General features: G+C 44.1%; 2 protein-coding genes across 3 annotated transcripts in view; both read left to right on the forward strand.

Moving 5' to 3' along the window:
• erbin (erbb2 interacting protein) overlaps positions 1-3728 on the forward strand; it is a 76484-nt gene extending 72756 nt beyond the window's left edge. The window contains exons 22-26 of the mRNA XM_080528449.1: positions 263-319; positions 2485-2658; positions 2969-3061; positions 3232-3306; positions 3479-3728. Coding sequence (XP_080384575.1) covers positions 263-319; positions 2485-2658; positions 2969-3061; positions 3232-3306; positions 3479-3586 — 507 coding nt within the window. The 3' untranslated portion in view covers positions 3587-3728. The remainder of the gene's footprint in view (positions 1-262; positions 320-2484; positions 2659-2968; positions 3062-3231; positions 3307-3478) is intronic.
• Positions 3729-7096: 3368 nt separating this feature from the next.
• srek1 (splicing regulatory glutamine/lysine-rich protein 1) lies at positions 7097-18401 on the forward strand. Of its 2 annotated transcripts, XM_080529900.1 has the most exons (12): positions 7097-7308; positions 7474-7607; positions 10528-10652; positions 11218-11382; positions 11501-11679; positions 11828-11958; positions 12476-12584; positions 12705-12794; positions 13046-13171; positions 14380-14451; positions 14675-14801; positions 16704-18401. In XM_080529900.1, exons 1-12 carry the CDS (start codon positions 7175-7177, stop codon positions 16878-16880), a joined length of 1569 nt encoding a protein of 522 aa, XP_080386026.1. In that variant the 5' UTR covers positions 7097-7174; the 3' UTR covers positions 16881-18401. The 2 variants fall into 2 exon arrangements, with proteins under 2 accessions (XP_080386026.1, XP_080386027.1); XM_080529901.1 differs by lacking the exons at positions 7097-7308; positions 7474-7607 and adding an exon at positions 7617-10134.
• The last annotated feature ends 4422 nt before the right edge of the window (positions 18402-22823 follow it).

Raw genomic sequence — 22823 nt, forward strand, 5'->3', positions numbered from 1 at the left:
TAACGTGGCATTTGAATCGTTATGCTCCACTTTTACTGCTCGTTTAGGGACATTGAGAGAAGATTGGTGTTGGAACGATGATGAAGAAGAAATGTGCAACTCATGTTAGCCTTAATCAGCAGTTGAGCGACGTATTCAACTTAGACGAGGAGTGATCGGGTCGTTACCTAATCGTCTCTGAGGATTCGGAGCCTAAAAGGGTTGAGCTGTCTCTCTGTCCCATGTGGTGATAATGACGCGCTGTCGTTCTCCTCTCTTCCAGGATGACGTGTTTGCTCCCCAGGGCCAGCAGGGCTACAACATGGACACCCTCCGAAAAGTAAGTCAGGACAGAAGAGCCCCTTTGTTTGAAACTGTGCGGTCATGCATGAATTGTCATGGCCAAGCGTATTTACACCGTTTCTGATTTGTCTTTTCAGTTTCCCCGTGAACGCAAAACATACACTGAGTCACTACTTAGGCACCGTCTTTTAAACATCTCTAAAATAATGTGCAGAAATTATCATAACTTGTTTGTTTTTTTATATTTAGGAACTAGACCAGAAACACTGGGACATAGTCGCGAGGGCTTTTAACATAGCAGAGTATTTCCTAATATTCTCCCAAGTGTAATGATTTGACTAAATGGATTGCACTGCTGCCATAACTAAGAGTGACTGCCTTTTCCTCCCCGGGACATCCATCCATCCAGAGCTGCTCTGCTCTCCTCTGCTCTGCTCTGCTCTGTTCTCCTCTGGTCTGGTCTGGTCTGGTCTGGTCTGCTCTGGTCTGCTCTGCTCTGTTCTCCTCTCCTCTCCTCTCCTCTCCTCTCCTCTCCTCTCCTCTCCTCTCCTCTCCTCTCCTCTGCTCTACTCTCCTCTCCTCTGCTCTGGTCTCCTCTGCTCTGGTCTGGTCTGCTCTACTCTCCTCTGCTCTGCTCTGCTCTGTTCTCCCCTGGTCTGCTCTGCTCTGTTCTCCTCTGCTCTGCTCTGGTCTGCTCTGGTCTCCTCTCCTCTCCTCTGCTCTGGTCTGCTCTGGTCTCCTCTGCTCTGGTCTCCTCTGCTCTGGTCTCTTCTGCTCTGGTCTCCTCTGCTCTGGTCTCCTCTGCTCTGCTCTGGTCTCCTCTGCTCTGGTCTGCTCTGCCTGAGCCCAGGATTGAGATATTGACCCAGTACTGCACTTCCGCTTCCAGCAGTGATTAATTAGTTGTAATTAACGAGGGCTGCCTTGAAAGAGATTACTGTTCAGGCCTGTTCTCCTGGGGCCTCTGCCTCCACTTGGCCCCGAGTGTTCACAACGCGTTTGCACATTTCCTCGTTTACTGGTATAAATAGCGAAGCCGCCTGATTCTCTGATTGAAGAAGGTGGAAATAGGTTCAGGCTTCAGACTACCTCAGACCAGATCTTAAAATGTCATCGTTGCGCTGTAATTGTTGGTTCAATGTCCATATGTGTATTACGCAATTCAATTATATTAACGAATGATATATATGATATTGTCTGCGAGATATTGTGTCAGAATGTCTAGTATTCAAAAATACATTAAATGTTCAGCATGAACATGGTCAGTAGACGACCACACAGATCTGATATGCAATTATAGCTTAGCATGTCCATACATCTCTCCTACTATTAGCTGTTGAAGAATATCTCTTCCCAGGACCCATTTAATGCAAGTCCATAACAAGCAACGGATTTGTTCATTACCTCCTGCCCCCTGCAGGTTGGACTGAGATAATACCATTTTGTTTTCATATCTGAGGCTTACAGAGAGGGAATTCAGGTCAAGTCAGTTAGTCTGTCTGGAAGAATTTTAGATTTGTCTGGAAAAGATTCCATACAGAAACAACCACCCGATTAGACATTTATTTCACTGTTAAATATCCTTCTCTTAACAGAAGAAGTAATCAAGAAGATCATCAAGATCATCTTGGTTGAACAGTGTGTAGGTGGGTGGTGGGGGGGGGGCGTCCAAAACAGCCTTGGTCCTACAGGCCTGGCATAGCTTTGGAGGGGTGAGTTATGTCTACGTCGTATAAAAACCCAAACCCTGCCAGGGTCCCCTCCTCCCTTAATGGGGCCTGCCAGTAACCCAGCCAGGTAATAAACCTAATTGAATTATCTCCCGACTTCATCCTCCACGCTCCCAGCCAAATGATTCTCCTGACTTTGCGGCTCTGGGGGGATGAGTCAGTAGACCCAGCAGCCTCCTCCTGGACCCCGTCTGGAAGACAGAGCACCTCCGTGGCGATCAATCACCAGCTAATGCTGAACTCAGACTCAATTAGTCACATCATTTGCCAGGGCTGCAGTTCCTTTATTTTAATTGAAAGGGGGGGGGGGGGGTTCTCTCTACTTTTGGATTATAGTATTTGTTCTGCTCTTCTTTTTTTTATCAGTGAAACAAAAAGAGGTCGTTTGGGCGCTAGTACTAGGACGTATTTGATAACAAGTGTGTGTGTGTGTGTGTGTGTGTGTGTGTGTGTGTGTGTGTGTGTCACTCAGGTGCCTTTGATGAACGGTCAGATGTGTCCCCCCGTGCGACCCCAGATGACTTCCTGCCAGGCGCCCATGGCCCGCCACCCCTCCCGTGAGCAGCTCATAGACTATCTGATGCTCAAAGTCTCCCAGCAGCCCCAGGGACCTCCACGCGTAGCCCACGAGACACTGCAGCAGGAGGTGAACGGATGGAAGATTTATTGATTCAGTTTAATATACTTGGTTGATGTCCAGGGGAGGGAAGTGGATTTGCCAGTAGCAGCAGACACACACACTGATTAGGGACAATCTAAAATGCACGGGGAAGGTGAAAGGATATTTAACAGGCTACTTGATGAATCTTTGTTTAATGAAATAACATTTGGATGACAGGGGTTGTAAAATGAATCATCTTGACTTGTAGCTATTGTTGTTCTTAATGAGATATTCAAGTGTTTTCAGTTCACATGTGTTTGAGGTGACTCAGGGGTACCGCTCGGATGTGTTTCAGTTCCGTGTGAAAGTGGAGAAGAATCCAGAGCTTGGGTTCAGTATATCAGGAGGAGTAGGAGGCCGGGGAAACCCCTTTCGTCCAGATGATAACGTATGTAAACGGATGCGTTTGCTCCCATAGAAATACATCGCTTTCTTTTTTTCTTTTTTTTTACTTTACATGAAAAGTTCATTCACGTTACGAAAGTAAATTGATAACTGTGTGGTTCACAAATAATGATGTGTGTAATTGACTATGGATGTAACGTTCCCCTTTCTCAGGGTATATTTGTGACAAGGGTCCAGCCTGAGGGGCCTGCATACAAGATCCTCCAGCCTGGAGACAAGATCATCCAGGTACGTCCTTCCTGTCCACCTCCCAGTCATACAGTCATGTATCTATTGCTACAGTACATAGACACATATATACATACATAGATACATACACATGTACATACTACAGACAAAGTCATAGTTTGCTCAGTTGAGTTTGGAGTAAGCTAAGCACAAATGTGACCTTTTTTCGCAGGCTAACGGATACAGCTTTGTGAACATCGATCACGGGAACGCAGTCGCTCTCCTGAAGACGTTTCCCAGCACTGTGGATTTGAACATCGTCCGAGATATGATAGCGTAGAGACTGACTGTGGAATCGAGGGGGAAGACCGACTTCCACTCGGGACGCCACCAGAGACGCGAACACAGAAAACTGAATGTTCCCTTCCTTATTTTTATACACAGAAGAGCCTGGTCTATAAATAGATTTGTGGAACCTGCGTATGGTGAAAAAAAACAAAAAACTTTTAGAACCTTGGTATGATGGGGGGCAAAACCACTGCATCAAGTGGATTTACGGGGGGGGGATTGGTGGGCGGGAGATCATCTGGAAGCATGCGTCTTAAGAAGCCGTCACTGTGGGATAGCCTGGTTATTTTTACACAGAGAAAGCTGAAGATATGGTGTGCTCCAACACAGAAATAACTGCATTCTGTACAGATGATGATTTTTCTTTTTTCTTTTTTGTTTGAAAAGAAAAATCGGTTCCCTTCATTACTGAGTCTAGTTTCTGTAGTTGCATTACCTGTAGCTGACCACTAGAGGGCAGGGCTCCCTCTCTGCTGACATCTGATTTGCCTTTTCATTTAAAATCATGTTTTTATTTTTTATTTAAGATGCTGAAACCACTTATTTGAACCTGCGTGAGATGTGATATGTGATATGTGAGATGGGGAACGATGTTATGTGCTTTCTTTTGAAGACGAATGTAGAACTTGATTGCGCTTTCGGGATGACTTTCACAATTCCCCAGCCTAGATGTTTGGCCCGTACATGGAGGATGGTTGAGAAGGACAAATCATTCACCTCTGCCTCCATAAACCTGTGGTCCACACACTGCATACGGATGGTCCTGTCCTCAGCCCACATACCCTTCATGACACATCCACTTCCAGCACCGTGTCTTGGAATACCACCTGACCTGAGGAGACCACTGCCTGTGCCGTCACAACCCAACTCCTGAACACCAACCTTCCCACTGGGACGGAACTTTGATCACATCACTGAACGGCCCCAGAGTGCTGACTACTTGGATGCTGTTAAACGTTCCTTGTATGTGATATGTCAACTGGACTGGGATTTGGAGTGGAACCTTACATTGTGGCGGGAGAATTTGTGAGAAGAAGTCTTTGCTTGGCCTTAACTTGCTTTTGCCAGGAAGTTGTGTGAGAGCAGGAAGAGGTTGGGTAAAGCTAGGTAACCAAAGCATAGGTGGAAACGACGGGCAGGTGTCGAGGAGGTACTGGTGGACATGGCACTGTGTCAGAGCAGGTGGGGTGAGTCTAGAACCTTACCAACGTGAGAGGAAGGGATCCAAAGGGCTCCACCCTAAAGGCAGCCATTGAGCCATAGAGGACTCACAGCTTCAGTTTGAATGGGTTTCTGTCTGTTTTTGCCTTTCCGTATCAAAACATCTTCATAGACATTATTCCAGGCTTTTCTCTCTTATGTTGGGATAGTGTTTCCTACATGGACATGTTGCTATATGATGAATAGAATGAACCAGGGGGGAGAGAAACAAGCTGTCAAGTGCCATAGACCTTGAACTGTTTGAAAAGGGGGAGGTGACTACCCTGAGACCCAAGCAATATTCATATCTTCACAACAAATGCTCTCTCGTCTGAGTAAATGTGCGACATAATGGTTTATTAGCAATAGAAAGAGGCTTTATTTTCATCCAGTAAGACATCAGATTGCATTTTTAAAAACGAAAAAAAGGAAACCCTTTTAGTAATCCCTGATTGTTATACAGGATTTTTATATTGTGAAGAATCTTTTCTAATGGAAATAGCATAGGAAATTACAATACAGATTTTTTTTTTGCTAAGAAATAAAAATTCATGTCTGCATTGTGTTATAGTGAATGCTCGTGTGTCACTCTGCCCTAGGCTTATAACTGAGTTGCAGTTTTCAGAGCTTGATTGCTTAGAAATTGCTTTCAAATCAACTGGTTACATATATCGGTGCAAAAATAATGATTAGCTTACACCAGTGTAAAAACTAATTCAATCAAAGCTGAAAAGGCAACAACGGTCATTTGTAATGTTTGTAATTGAATAGTCAAGTTATATATGCTTTTAAAGGCTATGCTATGTCCACTCGGTGAGATCAACAATTTATAGATGTGTGTTGTTTGCATGAAATCACCCAATGAATTGTTTATTCAGTGATGGTCCATGATCCCTGAACTGTTTCCTACACACACAAAAAAGGCAATTATCAAATTCACAGATATCTTGAAGCTATGGCCACTCAAATCACAGCCCTACTTGAAATGGTTTGTCATCAGTTGTTATGTGGGTTGAATTCTTAGTATGTGACGTATGATTAATTACTAACCATATTGATCATAGTTTTTTTCAATGATGTCATCAATGTCATTCCCTCACAAATTGAAATGAGTGTGTACTCTACCTGTATGTAATTCAATGTTACTTCATGCATATAGCTACATACTGTATTATGCTCAAGGCACTGTCAACTTGTTACTCAAATGGAAAACACTGTGTCAATGATGTTTGCTCCTCTTTTTTACATTTTAGTTCCAACTCGAGATTGCCCCCAACCCGAAACTGTCCTAGTTCACTTCTTCTTTCTTCTTCTTTTTTTCTTCTCCTTTTTTTTTCCACTGCAGCCCCAGTGGCACACTCATAACTGAAGTTATTCATATCATTGGTCAGTTTTGGCTCTGAAGAGTGACGATAAATTGACTTTGAAGTTTTTCGCCTGCATTTCCCCTAAGAAATGTGCTTAGAGTACATCATGTTTTAAGAGATTGGAACATTGTAATTATGTTTTTGTGCTGTTTGTTGTGGGCACTGTTGTTTTACTTTTTTTATCTGGGAATAGAAGCAGTCTAATGACATGTCTTGGGTCAAGGTTATATTTTGTATAATCATTGGCAAAAAAGAGTACTGTCCATTAGACTATGTAGACAATCTGGGGATAGAACCTGGGGTCACGTTTTGCCATATCCAAGAACATTACTGGTCTTTTCACGCTCCCACATTGTTTTTATTTATTTAGCACAGTCGCCTGTGACTTTTAGACATTACTAATCAAAATGTAAATACTTTTAAAAAGAAATCAATTAATCATGGCATTAGTGACCTGAGTTTGTAAAACCAGCAATAAATTGAAATGCAGAGGCAACCCTTTTAATGTATTTCAAAGGTTTCTCTGGAAACGGCTCCAGTAAGATGATTGATATGCATTTATTCAACATTCCAGATTTTGTATATAATTATACTGTTTCTGAGGTAACCTGTGGAAAATAAGAAATAAACTAATGCTCTTTAAGATGTGGTCATTGAATTTCTCTTTCCTGCTGGATCATGTCAGCCCGTGCTTGTGGATAGTAACAGCAATGTGAGAAGAGAAGATGCAATTGCGAGAAACAAAATTGATCTATCTATTTACTATTCAGCTGCCATTTTAGTACTCATTTTCTTTAGTACGATTCCACATGCGTTAGTTTTATGACTTGGCAACCCGGCATTAGACCTCCTGTGCACACGGGGGCGCTCTTCACAGAACGACCGCAATGCCGCTGTAAACATCAAGAATCCACGACAGGGCGCCGATACAGGAAACGTTTCCAACCAGATCATGAACAGGCTGAGATAGTCGTCAAATATTAATTTCGTTACATTTTTACCAATAATAACCGATGATCATGAGTGGAATTCCGGGAACCGCAGTTATTCAAATCACCAATCTGTCGTCTGCCGTGAGCAGCGAGCAGCTGCGGACTCTGTTCGGCTTCCTGGGGGACATCTCGGAGCTGCGGCTCTACCCGCCAGAGTAAGAGAACCTCCTGATAACGAGACACCCAGGATGTCTGGGGCCTATGGCGAATACCTAGCTAACGCCTAGGTCTGGGAACTTGTGAATGAACGTTGCTGTATGTACCTTCAACAGTGAATATGCCCATTATACTGGCTAATACGTGTTTGTTTCCTTTTCCAGCAACGCACCACTGCCTTTCTCGTCCAAAGTATGTTACATAAAGTACCGAGAGCCTTCCAGTGTTGGTGTGGCCCAACACTTAACCAACACTGTGTTTATTGATAGAGCTTTGATAGTGGTTCCATGTGCGGAAGGTGAGTATTGCCATTTTCATTCAAGTGATGTGTTGATTGTTTGTTGAGACTGTTGTCGAGATGAGAAAGAAAAAGAAAGAAAAAATCATGTCTTCCAAGTGGGCGAAATGATAGCTAGTTGCCTCATCGCATGCAACCTGGTAGTCAGATAACTCTCCCTTCCAGATGTTGGCTGTAAGGTTCAGCATATCGTAATCACTGGGGTCCCAAACTCCCAAACACTCTTTCCACATTGTAAGGATGTTTTGCAATATCCCACATTCAACACGAGTTGACACTCAAGCAGCGTTCACAGTAGGATAGCCCCTTCAGAGGACTGTCTTAGCTGCAGGCTGTGTTATGGCCACAAGACTTATGTTATGGAAAATAAATCTACTCCCCATGGATGGTAGACATGCAGATGTCACACAATGTTTTTTGAGCACTAAATTGATATCTCACGTCGTGAGTTAGGCTACGTTTTCTGAAGAGTTTGAGAACCATTATTGATGTCATGAAATCAGTGATTGTTGGTACTGAAAAGTGATTTCAAAAGACCTGGTAAAATAACCCAGTTTACTACAATGCCGCTAACTAAGTCTTTTCTCTCTCTTCGTTTTTTATTTTATTTTATTTGTTTTATTTGTTTTACTCTATCTCCCTCTCTCCTGGAGCCACTGTTATATGCCTAAAAAAAGTGGTTTCATCTAATTGACTTATTCTCTCTCATTTGAAATGCTTTTGTCCACGTGACTTGGTGCTGGGTAGCTACTGAGTTTATTAATTTGGTTTTGTATGTTTTTTCTGTGTGATTATGTGTGCATATCAGATGACTAGACTGGCCCAGCTGTTACACTACACTAGCCTGAGTCAGGCATTGTTTTCCAAGCCACTATCCCCGATGGGGCCAACGCAGCCTTCAAGGGGGGAATGTGACCAGGAGAATAGCCCGCTGAACCTTCCAAGATGGACACCTTGTCTCTTTTGATTTATTTTTCTTTTCTTTTGGTTTGTTTCTGTTTTTTTTTTTTTTTTACATTCACATGTTGTCCCTTGTCTGCTCTCTCTAGAAAACTACACTATTGCATAATTTCTAGCATTGTTTTTTCCGTTTATTATTTTTGGTTTGTTGTTTTCTTTTTGTCCCACCCCCCTCCTCTCTTCTTCCACAGCTGCAACTTGTGTGTGATTTCAGTTCTGTCCAGGTTGCCATGGCACCCAGGTGGAATGTGTGTCACACATGGGATGCCATGAAGATGACTAACACCTTTGACTCTCTTTGTCTCCTGCTCTTGTCGATACAGTTAGAGCTTCTCATACACTAAGCCCCAGCTAAACTTTAACTTCCTTAGGACAAAGTATTCTTAACTGAATTCACTTTGGTGCTTGTTAGATTACATTTAGAGACACATTTTAAAATCATTGTTGAATATTTCAAGAATTCTGTAAAAAAAAAGAATTAGTCTTAAGGCCGATTTAAAGTTCTGCGTCGAATTTACGTGCGTAGCTTACGTAGCCTACGTAAGGGGTCTCGCACTTTACGCTTCTACGTAGGCCGCGCTGCAATTACACCGTCACATCGCTAGGTGGCAGTGTGTTTTCTATGCCCCTGTGCTGTGCCTCTTCCGGTTAGGAACTCAACGGAGCTCAAAGCTCAAAGCGGCATAATAGCGATCTTTTTGTTGTTATGCTTGTTGTAAATAAAAGTTCTATGATGCATTGAAATGACATTAAACTAAGATAATACGATGGTTATCATAATTTTTCAAATCTTTATTAATAATTAATTACAGAAAAAGTAAATGACATTTCTGTCATGGCTTCCGCATTTTGGCCTACGAGAGAGTCGGAATCTTGTCGGAATCATGTGCTACCAAGCGGACCAATCACAGAGCTTACGGTTGCGTAGAAACTGACGCGTTCTTACATTTTTGGAGATGTGCACGTCAACCCTCTCCGTAGGCAAGGCGGGCCCACGCGGGCCGACGCAAGGCTACGGCGTCGATTTTACGCAGAAGTTTAAATCGGCCTTTAGTCTTAATTAGTCTTAATTCTTCAAGGGCACAGCAAGTTTGGACTTGGAAGGTTTGCCTTTTAATTGATTGATGCTATCTATCTGATGATCTATCTATCTATCTGATGATCTATCTAAGCACTACAAAATTAGTTCAGAAAAAATCAATTAATGATCTTATTGGTTTTTTATATTTTTGAAGACGAGGTCACTGTTAATTTCAATCCCCTCTTTAGTGAGTGTAAAGCATTCCCCACCGCGCCCCTCCCTTCCCTACAGAGGAGTAGCAGTTTGAACCAGTATCTTATCCGTTGTTTTTTGGTTAAGTTTTGGTTAACATTTGGGAATTTCTTAAAATTCTTAAAAATGTTCTTCTTTTCTGTATCCGATGTTCTGTGTGCTATTAGTGATGCAGCCATCATGAACGGTTGTCTTGTGTTGCACACCTTTCCAACACTGCGAAACGATCGCCCCACGGGAAAAGCGTCCATGCTTGATATCGTATGGTTCATGACCAATATGTTCCCAGTACAGGTGACCCATACCTCAAAGTGTTAACTCTGTTCATTCTCTGCATTATTTTTGATCTTTGAAAAGAGGCAAAGGGACAAAATCAGGTTTTCTGATCGTTGTCAAGAGAAGTCATGTTAACATCTTTTGTGTTCATAGCAAATGATAGATGACTGAGCTTTTACTGTAGTAACTCTGAGACGTAGAGGAAACCACAGTGAAGGTGTTGGGCCTCCAGTATACAGTACCGTCAGCTCTGTTAGATAGTCCCACAGTAGCCAAGTAGAGCTCTAGGATGTATGGAGGAAGGTTATGTTTTCTCTCTCTCTAGAATACTGGGCTATTTGTGCAGTCATAGAGGAGACAGAGGGAAGAGTCTCTCCACGGCCCGCGCTAACACCTGCTCTTGTCCCCCAGGGAAGATCCCAGAGGAGGGGAAGGCCTTGTCCCTCCTGGCCCCGGCCACCCCAGCTCCCAGTCTGATCCCAGGTGGGGGGCTGCTGCCCATCCCTATCCCAGCCCCCATCATCCAGAGCCCCCATGTGAGTGACGCCCAAGGGTGTTCTCTCCTGTCCTGGTTCTGTCCTTCTACGCTGTATTCTCTCTGTAGGATATCTACAGGGTTCCCACGAGGTCCTTGAAATCATTGAAAGTTTGTGAATTTGAGAAAAAAAATATCAAGGCAAAATATATATTTTGAAAATAGACATGGGTCATTGAAAGTGCTTGAATTCCCCTCTCTCTCCAAAAAAATAATAATATACTGTATATATTAAGCAAGTCACATTGCTTAACTTAACACAGTAACTTTACACACATTTCATATATATATCATATATTGTTTTGCTGTACTGTGGTAGAGAAGGCAAGAGACCATCTAGTGTTCAAGCCTATCTTTTTAATTGTTGTCTGTGAGCGGATAGTTCCTATTATGTGAATTCTCATCTAGATCTGTCTCAAACTATGTCGTGTTGGGTCCTTGAATATGAGGGAATTGAGTCTTGAAAGTCCTTGAAAGGTGCTTGAATTAGATGTTTCAGAAGATGTGGGAACCCTGTATCTAGGTAGAGATGATGAGTAAACCGTAGTTGTGTTTGGTTGATACAGCAGCCGCTGGCTCTCCCCATGGCTAACCTGGGGGGGAACCTGGGAGCAGTGGCGGCCGCCCTGGACCCTGCCTCCTCCGCTCAGCCCCCCCTCATGGGCAACGTGGACCCCTCCAAGATAGACGAGATCCGGAGGACCGTCTACGTGGGCAATTTGAATTCTCAGGTAATCGCCGCAGGTGCTCGCCCGGCGGTTTTCAATATCCTACGTCGTAGTTTTGTCTGCGAAGCTTTGGGGGTTTCAATCTCTGGTTGATCGCTGTGGTCCTCTCCACCCTCCGCAGACCACCACAGCAGAGCAGCTGCTCGAGTACTTCAAGCAGGTGGGCGACGTGAAGTTTGTGCGGATGGCGGGAGACGAGACCCAGCCAACGCGCTTCGCCTTCGTGGAGTTCGCCGACCAGGAGTCTGTGAACAGAGCTCTGACCTTCAACGGAGTCATGTTTGGAGACAGACCCTTGAAGTACGGCTCAGAACACGAACAATGAATTACATGCCGGTCCCCATCGCTGCCCCTTTCCCTTCTCTCCCAAGTTTCAAACGACACAATTTACTTGTTCCATATTTTTTTTTTTTTAGAAGAAATGTTAACCTGGTCTGTTGTGTTTCAGGATTAACCATTCCAACAACGCCATAGTGAAGCCCCCGGAGCTGACACCTCAGGCCGCTGCCAAGGAGCTGGAGGACGTGATGAAGAGGGTGAGGGAGGCCCAGAGCACCATCTCGGCCGCCATAGAACCAGGTAGGAGTTCTCTGTGATGTCACGCTCCGTCATGTCCTCGTCAACCTTTTCTCAAGGCCTAAACATTGTCAGACGTAGCATACACGGACCGGACTCCGCAGAGGTCCGCGCGGACTAAAAGCGGACGTCTGCAAGGCATGTCCGCGCAGCTCAAATTTTGTGACCGCGCATACCTAGCGGACGCGTACCGGTGTCACACAAAACATGGCTCGGCATGAAATGTAGTAAACTGGCATGAGAAATGTAGGAAGTTGGTACGCGGTGGTACGCTCGACTATGAAACCTCAAACGACTGCGGACATGCCGCGCGGAGTCCGGTCCGCTCACAGTACGCCCGACTATGTGAGAGCCTTCAGTCGTCTTGGACGGCTTCCAGAACCTTCTGACTTCTGGTATGAACGACCGAAATTGCCGATGAAAGCGGTTACGGTGGAAGTCTATGATAACCCGTCTTGGAATGATCTTGGTTCATGGGGTTGATGGTGTGTTGAGTCTGATCGTTCCCATCTGATTTCAGAGGACGTGAAGAAAAGCTCCCCTAGTCGGTCCAGGAGGTCCAAGCGATCCCCGTCGCGGTCCCGCTCCCGCTCACCGGCGCGCAGGAAGAGGTCCCGCTCAAGACACAGGTGGGAAGCGCGCCCGAGCATTTGGGAGCGTCGGCGCTCAGAAGGCGCGGAGCTGGTGGCTTGTTGTTTTCTGCTTGTGTTCTCTCTCTCTCTACCTCTCTCTCTCTCTCTCCTCTCCAGGAGCAGACCTTCTCAGAAGCCGCGGCCAAGGGTCAACGATTCCCACAGCTCCCGCGGCGTCCTCAGGAAACGCAGCCGCTCCAGGTCCAGGTAGGTCTACGGCAGTAAACAAACAAACGACAACAAAGCCTGCTACTGACTTGTATTTTAGGATTAACGAAAACAACATTTCTAGCTTTTTTCGCTGTTAATTCCTGTCCCAACACGTGGTAACCACCTGAATTCCAGGGCTCCATTGGCCCTCTAGTCGAACATGTCTTTAGTCTCTGGTTTCCCTGTCTGGGGTTGTGCCAGTTTGTAGATCAGAGGAAAAGAGTGACCCATTTTCTTGTGGCCCTCAGGGACAGACGGAAAGAGAGGAATGATAAAATGAGAGGAAAGCAGGATGGCTTGAGGCAGAGGGAGAAAAAGAGCAAAACTCCCCTGAAAAGTCACATTTTGTCTCGAAGGTCCAGAAGCACAAGCAGGTCAGTAGAGCACGGGACAGGCTGATCTACGGGCTAATTGATTCAATGTTTGACCATAATCAGGCAGAGGTAACACTTCGTATGACGTGACACTTACGCCCAAGCTCCACCTACTGTGTTGCGTCACCTCGCCATCGGCATTGCGTCAACTTCCCGTTGTCCTGAGCGTTGCTCCACCGTCATTTGTCGCATATAAAAATATATATTTTTCCACCTCAAGTATCAGCCGTTCGTCATCCATTTTTGCAACAAGCGTCAAGGACCTGTGGTGATTCACAGCTGACTCGCGTGAATAGCAATTCGCAATAGCTGCGACCACGAGCTATAGAGTAGTTGGCTACAAGCATTTTCAATCTGGTATTATCTAGTGGATTAACCGCTGTGGTGATTTAACAGCTGATAAAAAATACATCAAGTAGACTACAAACAGCAAAACAAGAAACAACCAATAGGCTATACAATTATAACCAACAACCAATATGTGACAGCTCCTGGTGAAATGTGCAACCAGAAGGCAGTCATTTTTCAGTTTTTATATGTGCTTAAACTACAGATTGTAATCTTTCAAATGATGTGTCATACATTGAAATCGGAGAAAGATTGGACACGACAGGCGTATTTTAATGTCGGTGCACCTCAAACACTGAATGGGAGAAAAGTGACTCAAACGCAGCCACAGCTACGAACGCTGCTAACACCTAGCGGCTAACAGTGGTACATCGCTACGAACTTCTAAACTGTATTTTAATAACGTCACAACATTGAGAGAACATCGACATGCTAAAAACACAACTACACATAACAAGATGAACTCACAGTTCTTGCTTTTGAACTATTATATCGAGTAGGTACTTTAAAACTTCAACTTGGTGTTATGAAAAAAACCGAATAATAAGTTTCACTTCTTCTCCCCTTCAAGTGTTGTGAGAGTGCAAATTCACCATTGGTCTCATTGTGACACATGCGTTCGCCGGCAAAAATCAAACTTCGCCGAATTTTTACTTTTGACGCAGCCATCGAACGCAACGCAGCAAGTGGAGCACCTTTCATTGATTACAATGCATTTGATCCCAATTCCGGACGCAACGCACCTCTGACGCAACGCTCGATGGCCAATGTGGAGCCAAACCATTTTGAGAAAATTCTGCTAGAGAGTTCTACTGAATAAGTCAGTTGATGATCCTCTGTGTCCAATATACTCTTTGCAGAGGCCACAGAAGGAGGAGTAAAGATCGATCCAGGAGCCCCAGAAGGAAAGCCAAATCTCCCTCACCAAAGAGGTCAACATCCATTCATCTCAACACTACTGCACAAAACCATAACCATAGGGTGAAAGCTAGTCAAATGTCTAATTTAGAAGAGGTCATTACCCCTTCAGGACATGTTGAAGACTGTTTGGGTTCCACACACAGATCTCAAGTCAATTTAGAATTCAAGGAACACGACTTGAGTGGTACTGGGCTCAGTCATAATGATGTGTTGGTAACTGTTTCACTTGTCCAGGGGGAAGAAAGACAAGAAGAGGGAGAAAGTGAGTGAGAGTAGCAGGGACAGGAGGGAGAGGTCCACCTCCAGGAAGAAGCACAGCAGAGACAAGGAGAGGACGGACCGCAGGGCCAAACCCATAAAGGTAAGATGACCAGCGAGCCACGATGAAGCCTCTTTAGAACCAGAACTACACCTGGGCCCTGTTAAAAAAACAAACATCCAATTCATCATTCCTTCAACGAGGAAACCACTGATGTCATATAATCGGATGGGTCAAAGCGAGTTCTAATCTGCATCGTTTGTCTTGTTAAGATCCATGATTTCTTCACAGAAGTGAGGAAGACTGTTTTTTGTGTGTGTTCAAGTACGGTTCTGCATTAACTACTGACCTTAGCATGAAGATGAGCTGAATGCTGTTGTGTTTGGAGTTTCGCTGAACCAAGCGTCAACTCTCCAGGACCAGGCCAGCGCTGTGCCCATCAGACACCGTTAAATGAGTTTACTGTGGAAAACCGTTATGATAATGATACTAATCAACTAATGTCTCGTGTCTATTATTGAAATGTTGTGGTTTCGGTTCTGTCGTGTCTTTTGTTTTTGCCCTTCTCTCTGCACGCGGTAATAGCCTCTGTCTGAACACTGGCCTACTTCTGTAAGATAACAGTAAAGATCATATCAGTGTTTAGAGATTAAACATGACCCATTGCGAACACTTCAGTATAGGCAAGGCAAGGCAAGTGTATTTGTATAGCACATTTCATACAACAGGGGCAATTCAAAGTGCTTTACATACATACATACATTTAAAAATACCGCAAGAGGAGCATAGTAAGAAAATAAAAATTACAATGAATAAAAGCAAATATAAGAAGTAAATAGATTAAAAAATGTATAAGACAATAGTTAATGGAAAAAAATACATTGATAGAAGTGTTTGTGTTTAATCATAACTGATGCAAAACATTAAGGTTTTTAGCTTCGATTAAAATATTTTAAGGGTTTGGGCCTGTTCGATTTCTTCAGGGAGTTTGTTCCAGGAGCATACAGCAGCGTGACTGAAAGCTGCTGCACCGTGTTTTGTTTTTACTCTTGGAATTATTAGCTGATTAGTCTCAGCTGACCTTAGGGACCTTGCGGGAATATAGGGTGGGAGGAGATCTGATATGTATTTTGGTCCAAGACTATTTTGTGATTTGTATGTAATTAGGAGGATTTTGGATTAAATTCTCTGAGAGACTGGTAGCCAGTGCAGGGATCTCAGGATTGGTGTAATGTGTTCAAATAGTTTTGCTTTTGTTAGGACCCTAGCAGCGGCATTTTGGATGAGTTGCAATTTACAAACAGCTCCTTTAGATAGGCCTGTTAGTAGACCATTACAATAATCAAGTCTACTCGAAACAAATGCATGGATGAGTTTTTCAAGGTCTTACTTGGACACGAAACCTCTCATTCTTGTTATGTTTTTCAGGTGATAGTAGGCTGATTTATTTATCGAGTTTATGTGGCTGTTGAAGTTTAGATCAGGGTCTAGAATTACACCAAGATTTCTACATTATCTTCACATGTAAAATATATCACTAAAAACAACATGGCATGCTGTTGCTGGGAGGAGACAGTAACCATGTTTACGCCCCCCTCTCAGCCAGGTTTGAACAGTGGTCCAGCGGTGGTCTCGCTTAGCCAGACCTCCAAATCGCATCGTTCTCTTAGCTCTTTTGAAAGTCTGGGGAATTTTAGATTAGCAGACGTGGCTTGGCTGGAACTGGACGAAGCGCTGGGAGATTGTGCTCAATTGAATCGGATGTTACATCCCCCCCCCACGCCTGTAGAACGGTTGTTTGTTGTTATGTGTGTCGTCTTTTCCGACCGGGTAGGACTGTTTTGCGGAAGGTTGTTGCCTATGTTAGTTGGCAACATTGAAGAAGACTTAAGATACGGTAACCTAAATTGTGTTTTGAATGGTTGAACGTGTCACGTGACGTCACTGGTTTCCACGGGTTTCAATCAGTCAGTCCAATGGTAACACGTGACCTTGTCGCTTCAGGTGGAAAGGGACTACGACAGGGAGGAGAAGGAGGACGTGGAGAGTGACAGGGAGGAGAGGGAGGGCTCTGCCACGGCCGCGGAGGAGGTGACGTCACCCTGCGCCACCCAGCATAACGGCAGCTACAACACACACACCCAGGACGACAGGGCCGCACGCGCCGGCAGCACAGAGTAACCTTGGGAACGGGTCCACTACCCAGCTCCTGTGACGCATACCCAGAAAGAAAAAACACACACACACACACACAACTCCCTGCTCCCTGGACTGGCACAACAGTGTGCCAAAACCCAACAGATTGAGTGGCCTGGTGGTCAGTTTAGGTGTGTACAGCACCAGATTACATTTGTAGAGATACAGCCATAAGAGAATACAGACCCCTATCCTCTCTGTCCATTGCTGTGAATCTGTCATCCTATGGGATAAAGAAAAAAGGATGTATACATGCACAACTTCTTTTAAACATGTGGAGAAGTTTGTGTGTGTGTGTTTTTGTAAGAACTATGTTGAGAATGCTTGTGTTTTATTTCCTGTTTTCCTTTGTGGGTGTTTTTGCTGTTGTGCTACCCTTTTTTTGTATTTTTGCTGACTAGATGCAATGTCTTGGTTAATGCCCCATGCTTGTTTTCCTAATGTCGTCGTACCCCTTGTCTGAGATGCATTGATATATTTTAAAGTTCATATTAAAAAAGATAATGTCACAGACAGTTGCAAGTCAGATGTGTATTGTCTATTGTTCTGAGAAATGCGAGGATGTTGCTCAGCTTCATGCCAACCTACAGGACAGAGGAGGTTGAACTTCACACACAGAAACATGAACAACAAATGCCTGGCAAGCACAGACAACTCAGAAAGTGCCTAGACTGAGATTGTACAAAACACACTGTAATTAAATATATGACAATATATTATAAGGATGCAAAAAGAAATTGTCAGAGAGATGACGGATATTCTGCTTAAGCAATCAGGAGATGTTATTATAAGTAGTGTTGTCTTAGATAGAAACAGCAACATGTTCTCTTTGTAATAAGCTTGTTTTAAAATGTACATTTTAACAACACTTATTTTACACTAGTTTTCTTTTTAGTTTGCATTTGTTTGGTGACGATTGAATCCAGTATTTTGTCCAACCCTGTGGTCAAGTGAACACTTGTTTCCGGTTTCCAAACAGTATTTCCCTTTGAACCAACGCTTTTATGAAAGCTTTGTATGTTGGTGTCTTTTGCTGTGACTCCTGTACGTTTACATACACGTTTATTCTAGAGAGAATGAACTACTCCGCCATAACCTGCTCATGTACACCACTCTTCTTTGGATTGAAAGACCTTGTTTGGAGAGACAAAGCATCTGTCTGGGCTGTTTAAACATACACGTTTTGTTTATGTAGTGTGGAAGTCTATTTCTCTTCTCCTAGATTTAAAATACACATCATAAAGGGTTCCTTAAAAAGTATTTTTATATTTGTATAAATACTGTAGAAACTATGTATGGGATGGTTTTTGTTGTTAGTTCACTATGGATCTGTTAAAGTTATTAACTAATGTAAGAAAAGGACAGATAAAATATCTCAGCCAGTGCTTGAGTTGGTTATGTATAGTTTTGGTAGGTGTGTGTGTGTGTGTGTGTGTCTGTGTGTGTGATCCTCCTGAATCTGGACTTTTGAAAATAAAAACATGTATCTCTGCATTACAGACTTTCCTATCCAATAAAGAGACTTTGTGTCAGATAAAGTGTCTGAATGATTCTTGCAATGTCATGTCATTTTTATTATTCAATTGATTCATATTTCAATATGATACACAGGGCTGTCTGTGTACAGAACATTATGGAGAACATTGTCTGTCAAAGCCTGTCTGTTTAAGAAATATAAAAAATAATAACAGCAGTGAAATAGTACAACTCATATCTGCCCCTACTTCCGATTGTCTTCATAAGGCGAACATGATGGATTGGACTGTTATGACCTGTTCAATAACTTCATTGAACGTTTTCTCTACATAAAACTGGTCTAGTTGTGGGGTTGACTGGTGTTACTCTTAAGACGGGAGGGCAGTATGACAGAATGGCTGGCTGATGTAATCCAAGCTTGGTCTGGTTTGGGTGAAGTCTGGGTCCTCTGGCCAGCTGGCCTGAGTCTGGCCGTCCTCTGGCAGCAGTGTGAGGGCTGGAACACACTGAGGTAGAGCCTGCTGGAAGAGCTCCATGGTGGTGTAGTCGCTCATAAAGACCAACGGGGGGCTCTGGTTGGCTACTGCTGGGCTAGGGACAGGGTCTGCCAGGCTGGTGTCTGTGGAGGTGGGCGTAACGGTGTTAGCGGTGGGAGCTCCGTCTCCTCTGTCTCTAGGACGCGGGCCTGTGCAGGCTGGGTGTGTGGAAGCAGGCTGGCAGAGTGTGGTTGGAAAAGACGCCTCGCGGCTCTCCGACTGTCCTCTGCTGTGGCGGTGTCGACCACATGTGTCAGCGTGGATATGGAGGTCGGTCGCGAGAGGCGGTTCAGTGCGTCTCTCCACCACGTGCAGACTGTTGGTGTCCTCCTCTGCTTCCTCTAACGTCTGTCTGTGGACCGGCTCCAGGGGTTCCTAACAGAAACAGAACATGAAGTGCACAGCGCATACTGTGACATACTGTGCACTTCATAACTTACTTAAAAGACTTACAGGTTTCGCGTGACTAATTAACTCACATATTTGTGTGACACTTAAGGACAGTGTGAAAAGGGGAATTTAGTCGATACTTCCTTATACTTACTTACTTAGTTTGTAAGGAATTTCCTTACACTTACCAGCTCAAAGTCCCCATCTATTTTCTGGATGGCGTTGCTGTTGCCAGGGTTAGGAATACTTGGCCAAAACATCTTCTTGGCTCTGAAATTATTTGGACTGTTTATCTCTGCTGAAAGGCTCAATATATACGGTATCAAGTCATCAAAACACTAAGGAACAAAGGAAAAAGGACAGGAACATCCTGTCATTGATGGTGAAATATTAATATGATGAATATGACCATACACCCATATGAATATAAATATGACCATCCACCCATATGAATATAAATATGACCATCCACCCATATGAATATGACCATACCTTTTAAATAATCGTAAGCCAAGACGAACCCCAACTATCAGCCCAGTCACTCCGATAAGGAGGCCTGTGATGGCTGCACCCAGGATCAGGGGCTCTGAGGGGGGGACCCCCACACCAAACACATACAAGTGTGAAAAAAGAGAAAACATGACGTATGTGTTGAGTTGTACGTGTGAACGATCACTGCAAACATGTGTGTGTTTGTGTGTGTCAAGCATTTTGTTATTATTGCATCTATCAGAAGACAATAAATAAAATGACATGAAAGGATGAGTTACAATATTACAGTAACTATTGGTGACAGATCAACATGCAAACCTGATGTTGTTTCAAAGGCTATAGCTGAGCTTCTAACTCCCACCCCTGCACTGGTGACGGCTGACATCTGGGCCCAGTACACTGTACTGCTCTTCAGATCCACCAGCTCACAGCGGTTGGAACCGAGATCCACCAGCTCACAGCGGTTGGAACCAGGATCCACTGTGATATCTGTGGGCGGGAGCAGCGATAGTCACACCCAGTGGAGCGTCACAATACAGGAACCACTTACGGTATCTCACGACTTGGACTGGTGCCGTACGGTAACAGACACACAGAGTCATTTCCAGGGAAATCCACGGTTAAACAACACTTCTGCTTTACTACTTAAACACTATAGGACCTCGACATTGTGATAGGAATATCGGACTGTGTGTGCTGCAAATCTGTCAAAGCCCAAGGAGAGATGGCACAAGACTGATAAGTACAAGCCTGTCCGTGAACAGATAGATACATACTAATTTGTGAGCTTCACAGATGTTGACCTGCTGCAAAATACTATCCACAGGTAGTGTTTATAGGTCGATATGAACTTGGCACATCGTGAGCTTAGAATTATACGGTTCTATCTCCGTTTAGGGTAGTTCAGAGATATCGAGATGTTTTGTGAGATGGAACCTTTGTATTTTATTAATTACTAACTGAAAATTTTCAACATTTAAAAAATAACACCACACAGGCATTAATAAACACCGAATGGATCAGATTATGTAAAAAACTAAATTTTGACCAAAAATTGAGATAGAACCTTATAATTCTAACGTCACAACGTGTAAGTGGATGATGATGTGATGGTGATTCATCCCTACGTACTGGTCTCAGCGCCCGGGCTCCCCTGACGGCCCTCTGTGAGGTGGATGATGTACCCCAGCAGGAAGCCTCTGAGCTCCTCCTCTGGGACAGGAACCCACTCCATCCCCACGGACCTCTGGCTCAGATTCCATCTCCTGAGGTGACCCGGGGCACCGATAGGGGCTGAGAGACACACACACACACACACACACACTGAACTTTACAACACCATATACTCTACAGTCTACATAATGTCCTTCGTGGATAAAATGCAGTGCAAAAAAGGCAGGGAAATGTGAAGCGACGTGAAGGAACGTCTAGAACTGCCTCACATTCTTCAGCGAGGTAGGCCCGGACACTGCCATAGGTGGCCTCGGTGTCGTTGAGGTCCAGCCTCAGGTTGCAGGTGTCTTTATATGGCCGAGTGTGCAGAGTGAACCTGTAGCGCAGGTAGGGCTGGAAAGATTCTAATTCATCAAAGCACAAAATGAGATTCTTTTTAGACAGACGCACATAAACAAAGGAAATATTGACCAGAGCATGCAGAGATGTCACATAAATGTATCCGAATCGATGTTTTTTTCTACGTTTTTTTTCCGACTGTAATAATATCGAGAGAGGTTAGGCACCTTCCGAACGTATGACTTTGTAGTTGTTCTCTTTCTCAAAGAAGGACTTGTACGCTCTCTTCTCTCCTCTCCTCCACCACTCCACAGAGTAGCAGGAGTATGTTTCAGTCAGGTTGCCTTCCCAGGAGATATTAAATGTGAATGTGACGTTCAGCTTCCCAGGCAAGAATGTGACGTTCAGCTTCCCAGGCAAGTCTGTGGAGACAAAACCAAACAACACGCATTATGATTACTGGCATTCATGTCCTTGTCCAACAACATCATTAGGTTACGTCATGTTATTGGACAAGGACATGAATGCCAGTAATCGTAATATATATCATCATAATATCATAATATCATCATCATCTTATTATGTCCAAAGGGGTCCAAATTTTCCAATATTGTCACAACTAGGAAAATGCCATACCATCCCTCCCTCCCAGAACTTGCAGGAAATGCGTAAAAAAAAAAAAGGACGACTCTACCTTCGTCCTCCATGGGCGGTATGGACCTGTGTTCTGCAGGAGACATGCCAGCGTGGTTGAGGGAGGAGACACTGAGGTGGTAGGCGGAGTGTGAGAGGGTCAGTCTGACCTCAGGTGTGCTGGTGTAGATCTGCTGCTTGGGGGGCTCTCCTGAGGCCTTTCCTATCGTCACACTGGAGTTCTCCACTGACTCCCCTGGAGCAAACTGACAGGACACAACAATGGTACCGTGTGGGCCCTACATCAGCTTTCACACCCTTACAAATACATTTTCACATCATCGTCATTGATATGAACGCCGCGTGTCCTGAGCTCCGAGAAACCTGAGCTATCACATTCTGTCTGACTAGAACAGTTTGCTTATTTATACATTCATTATAATTTGCGTTATTATTTTACAGTTATTAAGGTAAAGTAAAAATTACTCAAAAGGCAATAATTACCTTCCATTTGATGAAAACGAATCGCTTCCCTCCGGGTTGCAGAATATCTTCTACCTTTTCAATAATAGGCTTATCAGTAAGTTCTGAGAGAGAAAAGAAAAAACAATGATCACGTTGAGGACAGGACCTATCTCTGGTGACGACAGTCCGCAGACGACACCACGGAGGTAGGCCTGTTCAGTAACAGACGACACCACGGAGGTAGGCCTGGTCAGTAACAGACGACACCACGGAGGTAGGCCTGGTCAGTAACAGACGACACCACGGAGGTAGGCCTGGTCAGTAACAGACGACACCACGGAGGTAGGCCTGGTCAGTAACAGACGACACCACGGAGGTAGGCCTGGTCAGTAACAGACGACACCACGGAGGTAGGCCTGGTCAG

This window comes from Nansenia antarctica, assembly GCF_963989245.1.
Source record: "Nansenia antarctica genome assembly, chromosome: 4".
NCBI lineage: Eukaryota > Metazoa > Chordata > Actinopteri > Argentiniformes > Microstomatidae > Nansenia > Nansenia antarctica.

Coding starts and splice junctions, on each gene's coding strand:
- srek1 (XM_080529900.1), top strand. CDS start 7,175: ATGATCATGAGTGGAATTCCGGGAACCGCAGTTATTCAAATCACCAAT. Junction 7,608..10,527: donor AGTGGTTCCATGTGCGGAAG/GTGAGTATTGCC, acceptor CTTGTCCCCCAG/GGAAGATCCCAGAGGAGGGG. Junction 11,959..12,475: donor CTCGGCCGCCATAGAACCAG/GTAGGAGTTCTC, acceptor ATCTGATTTCAG/AGGACGTGAAGAAAAGCTCC.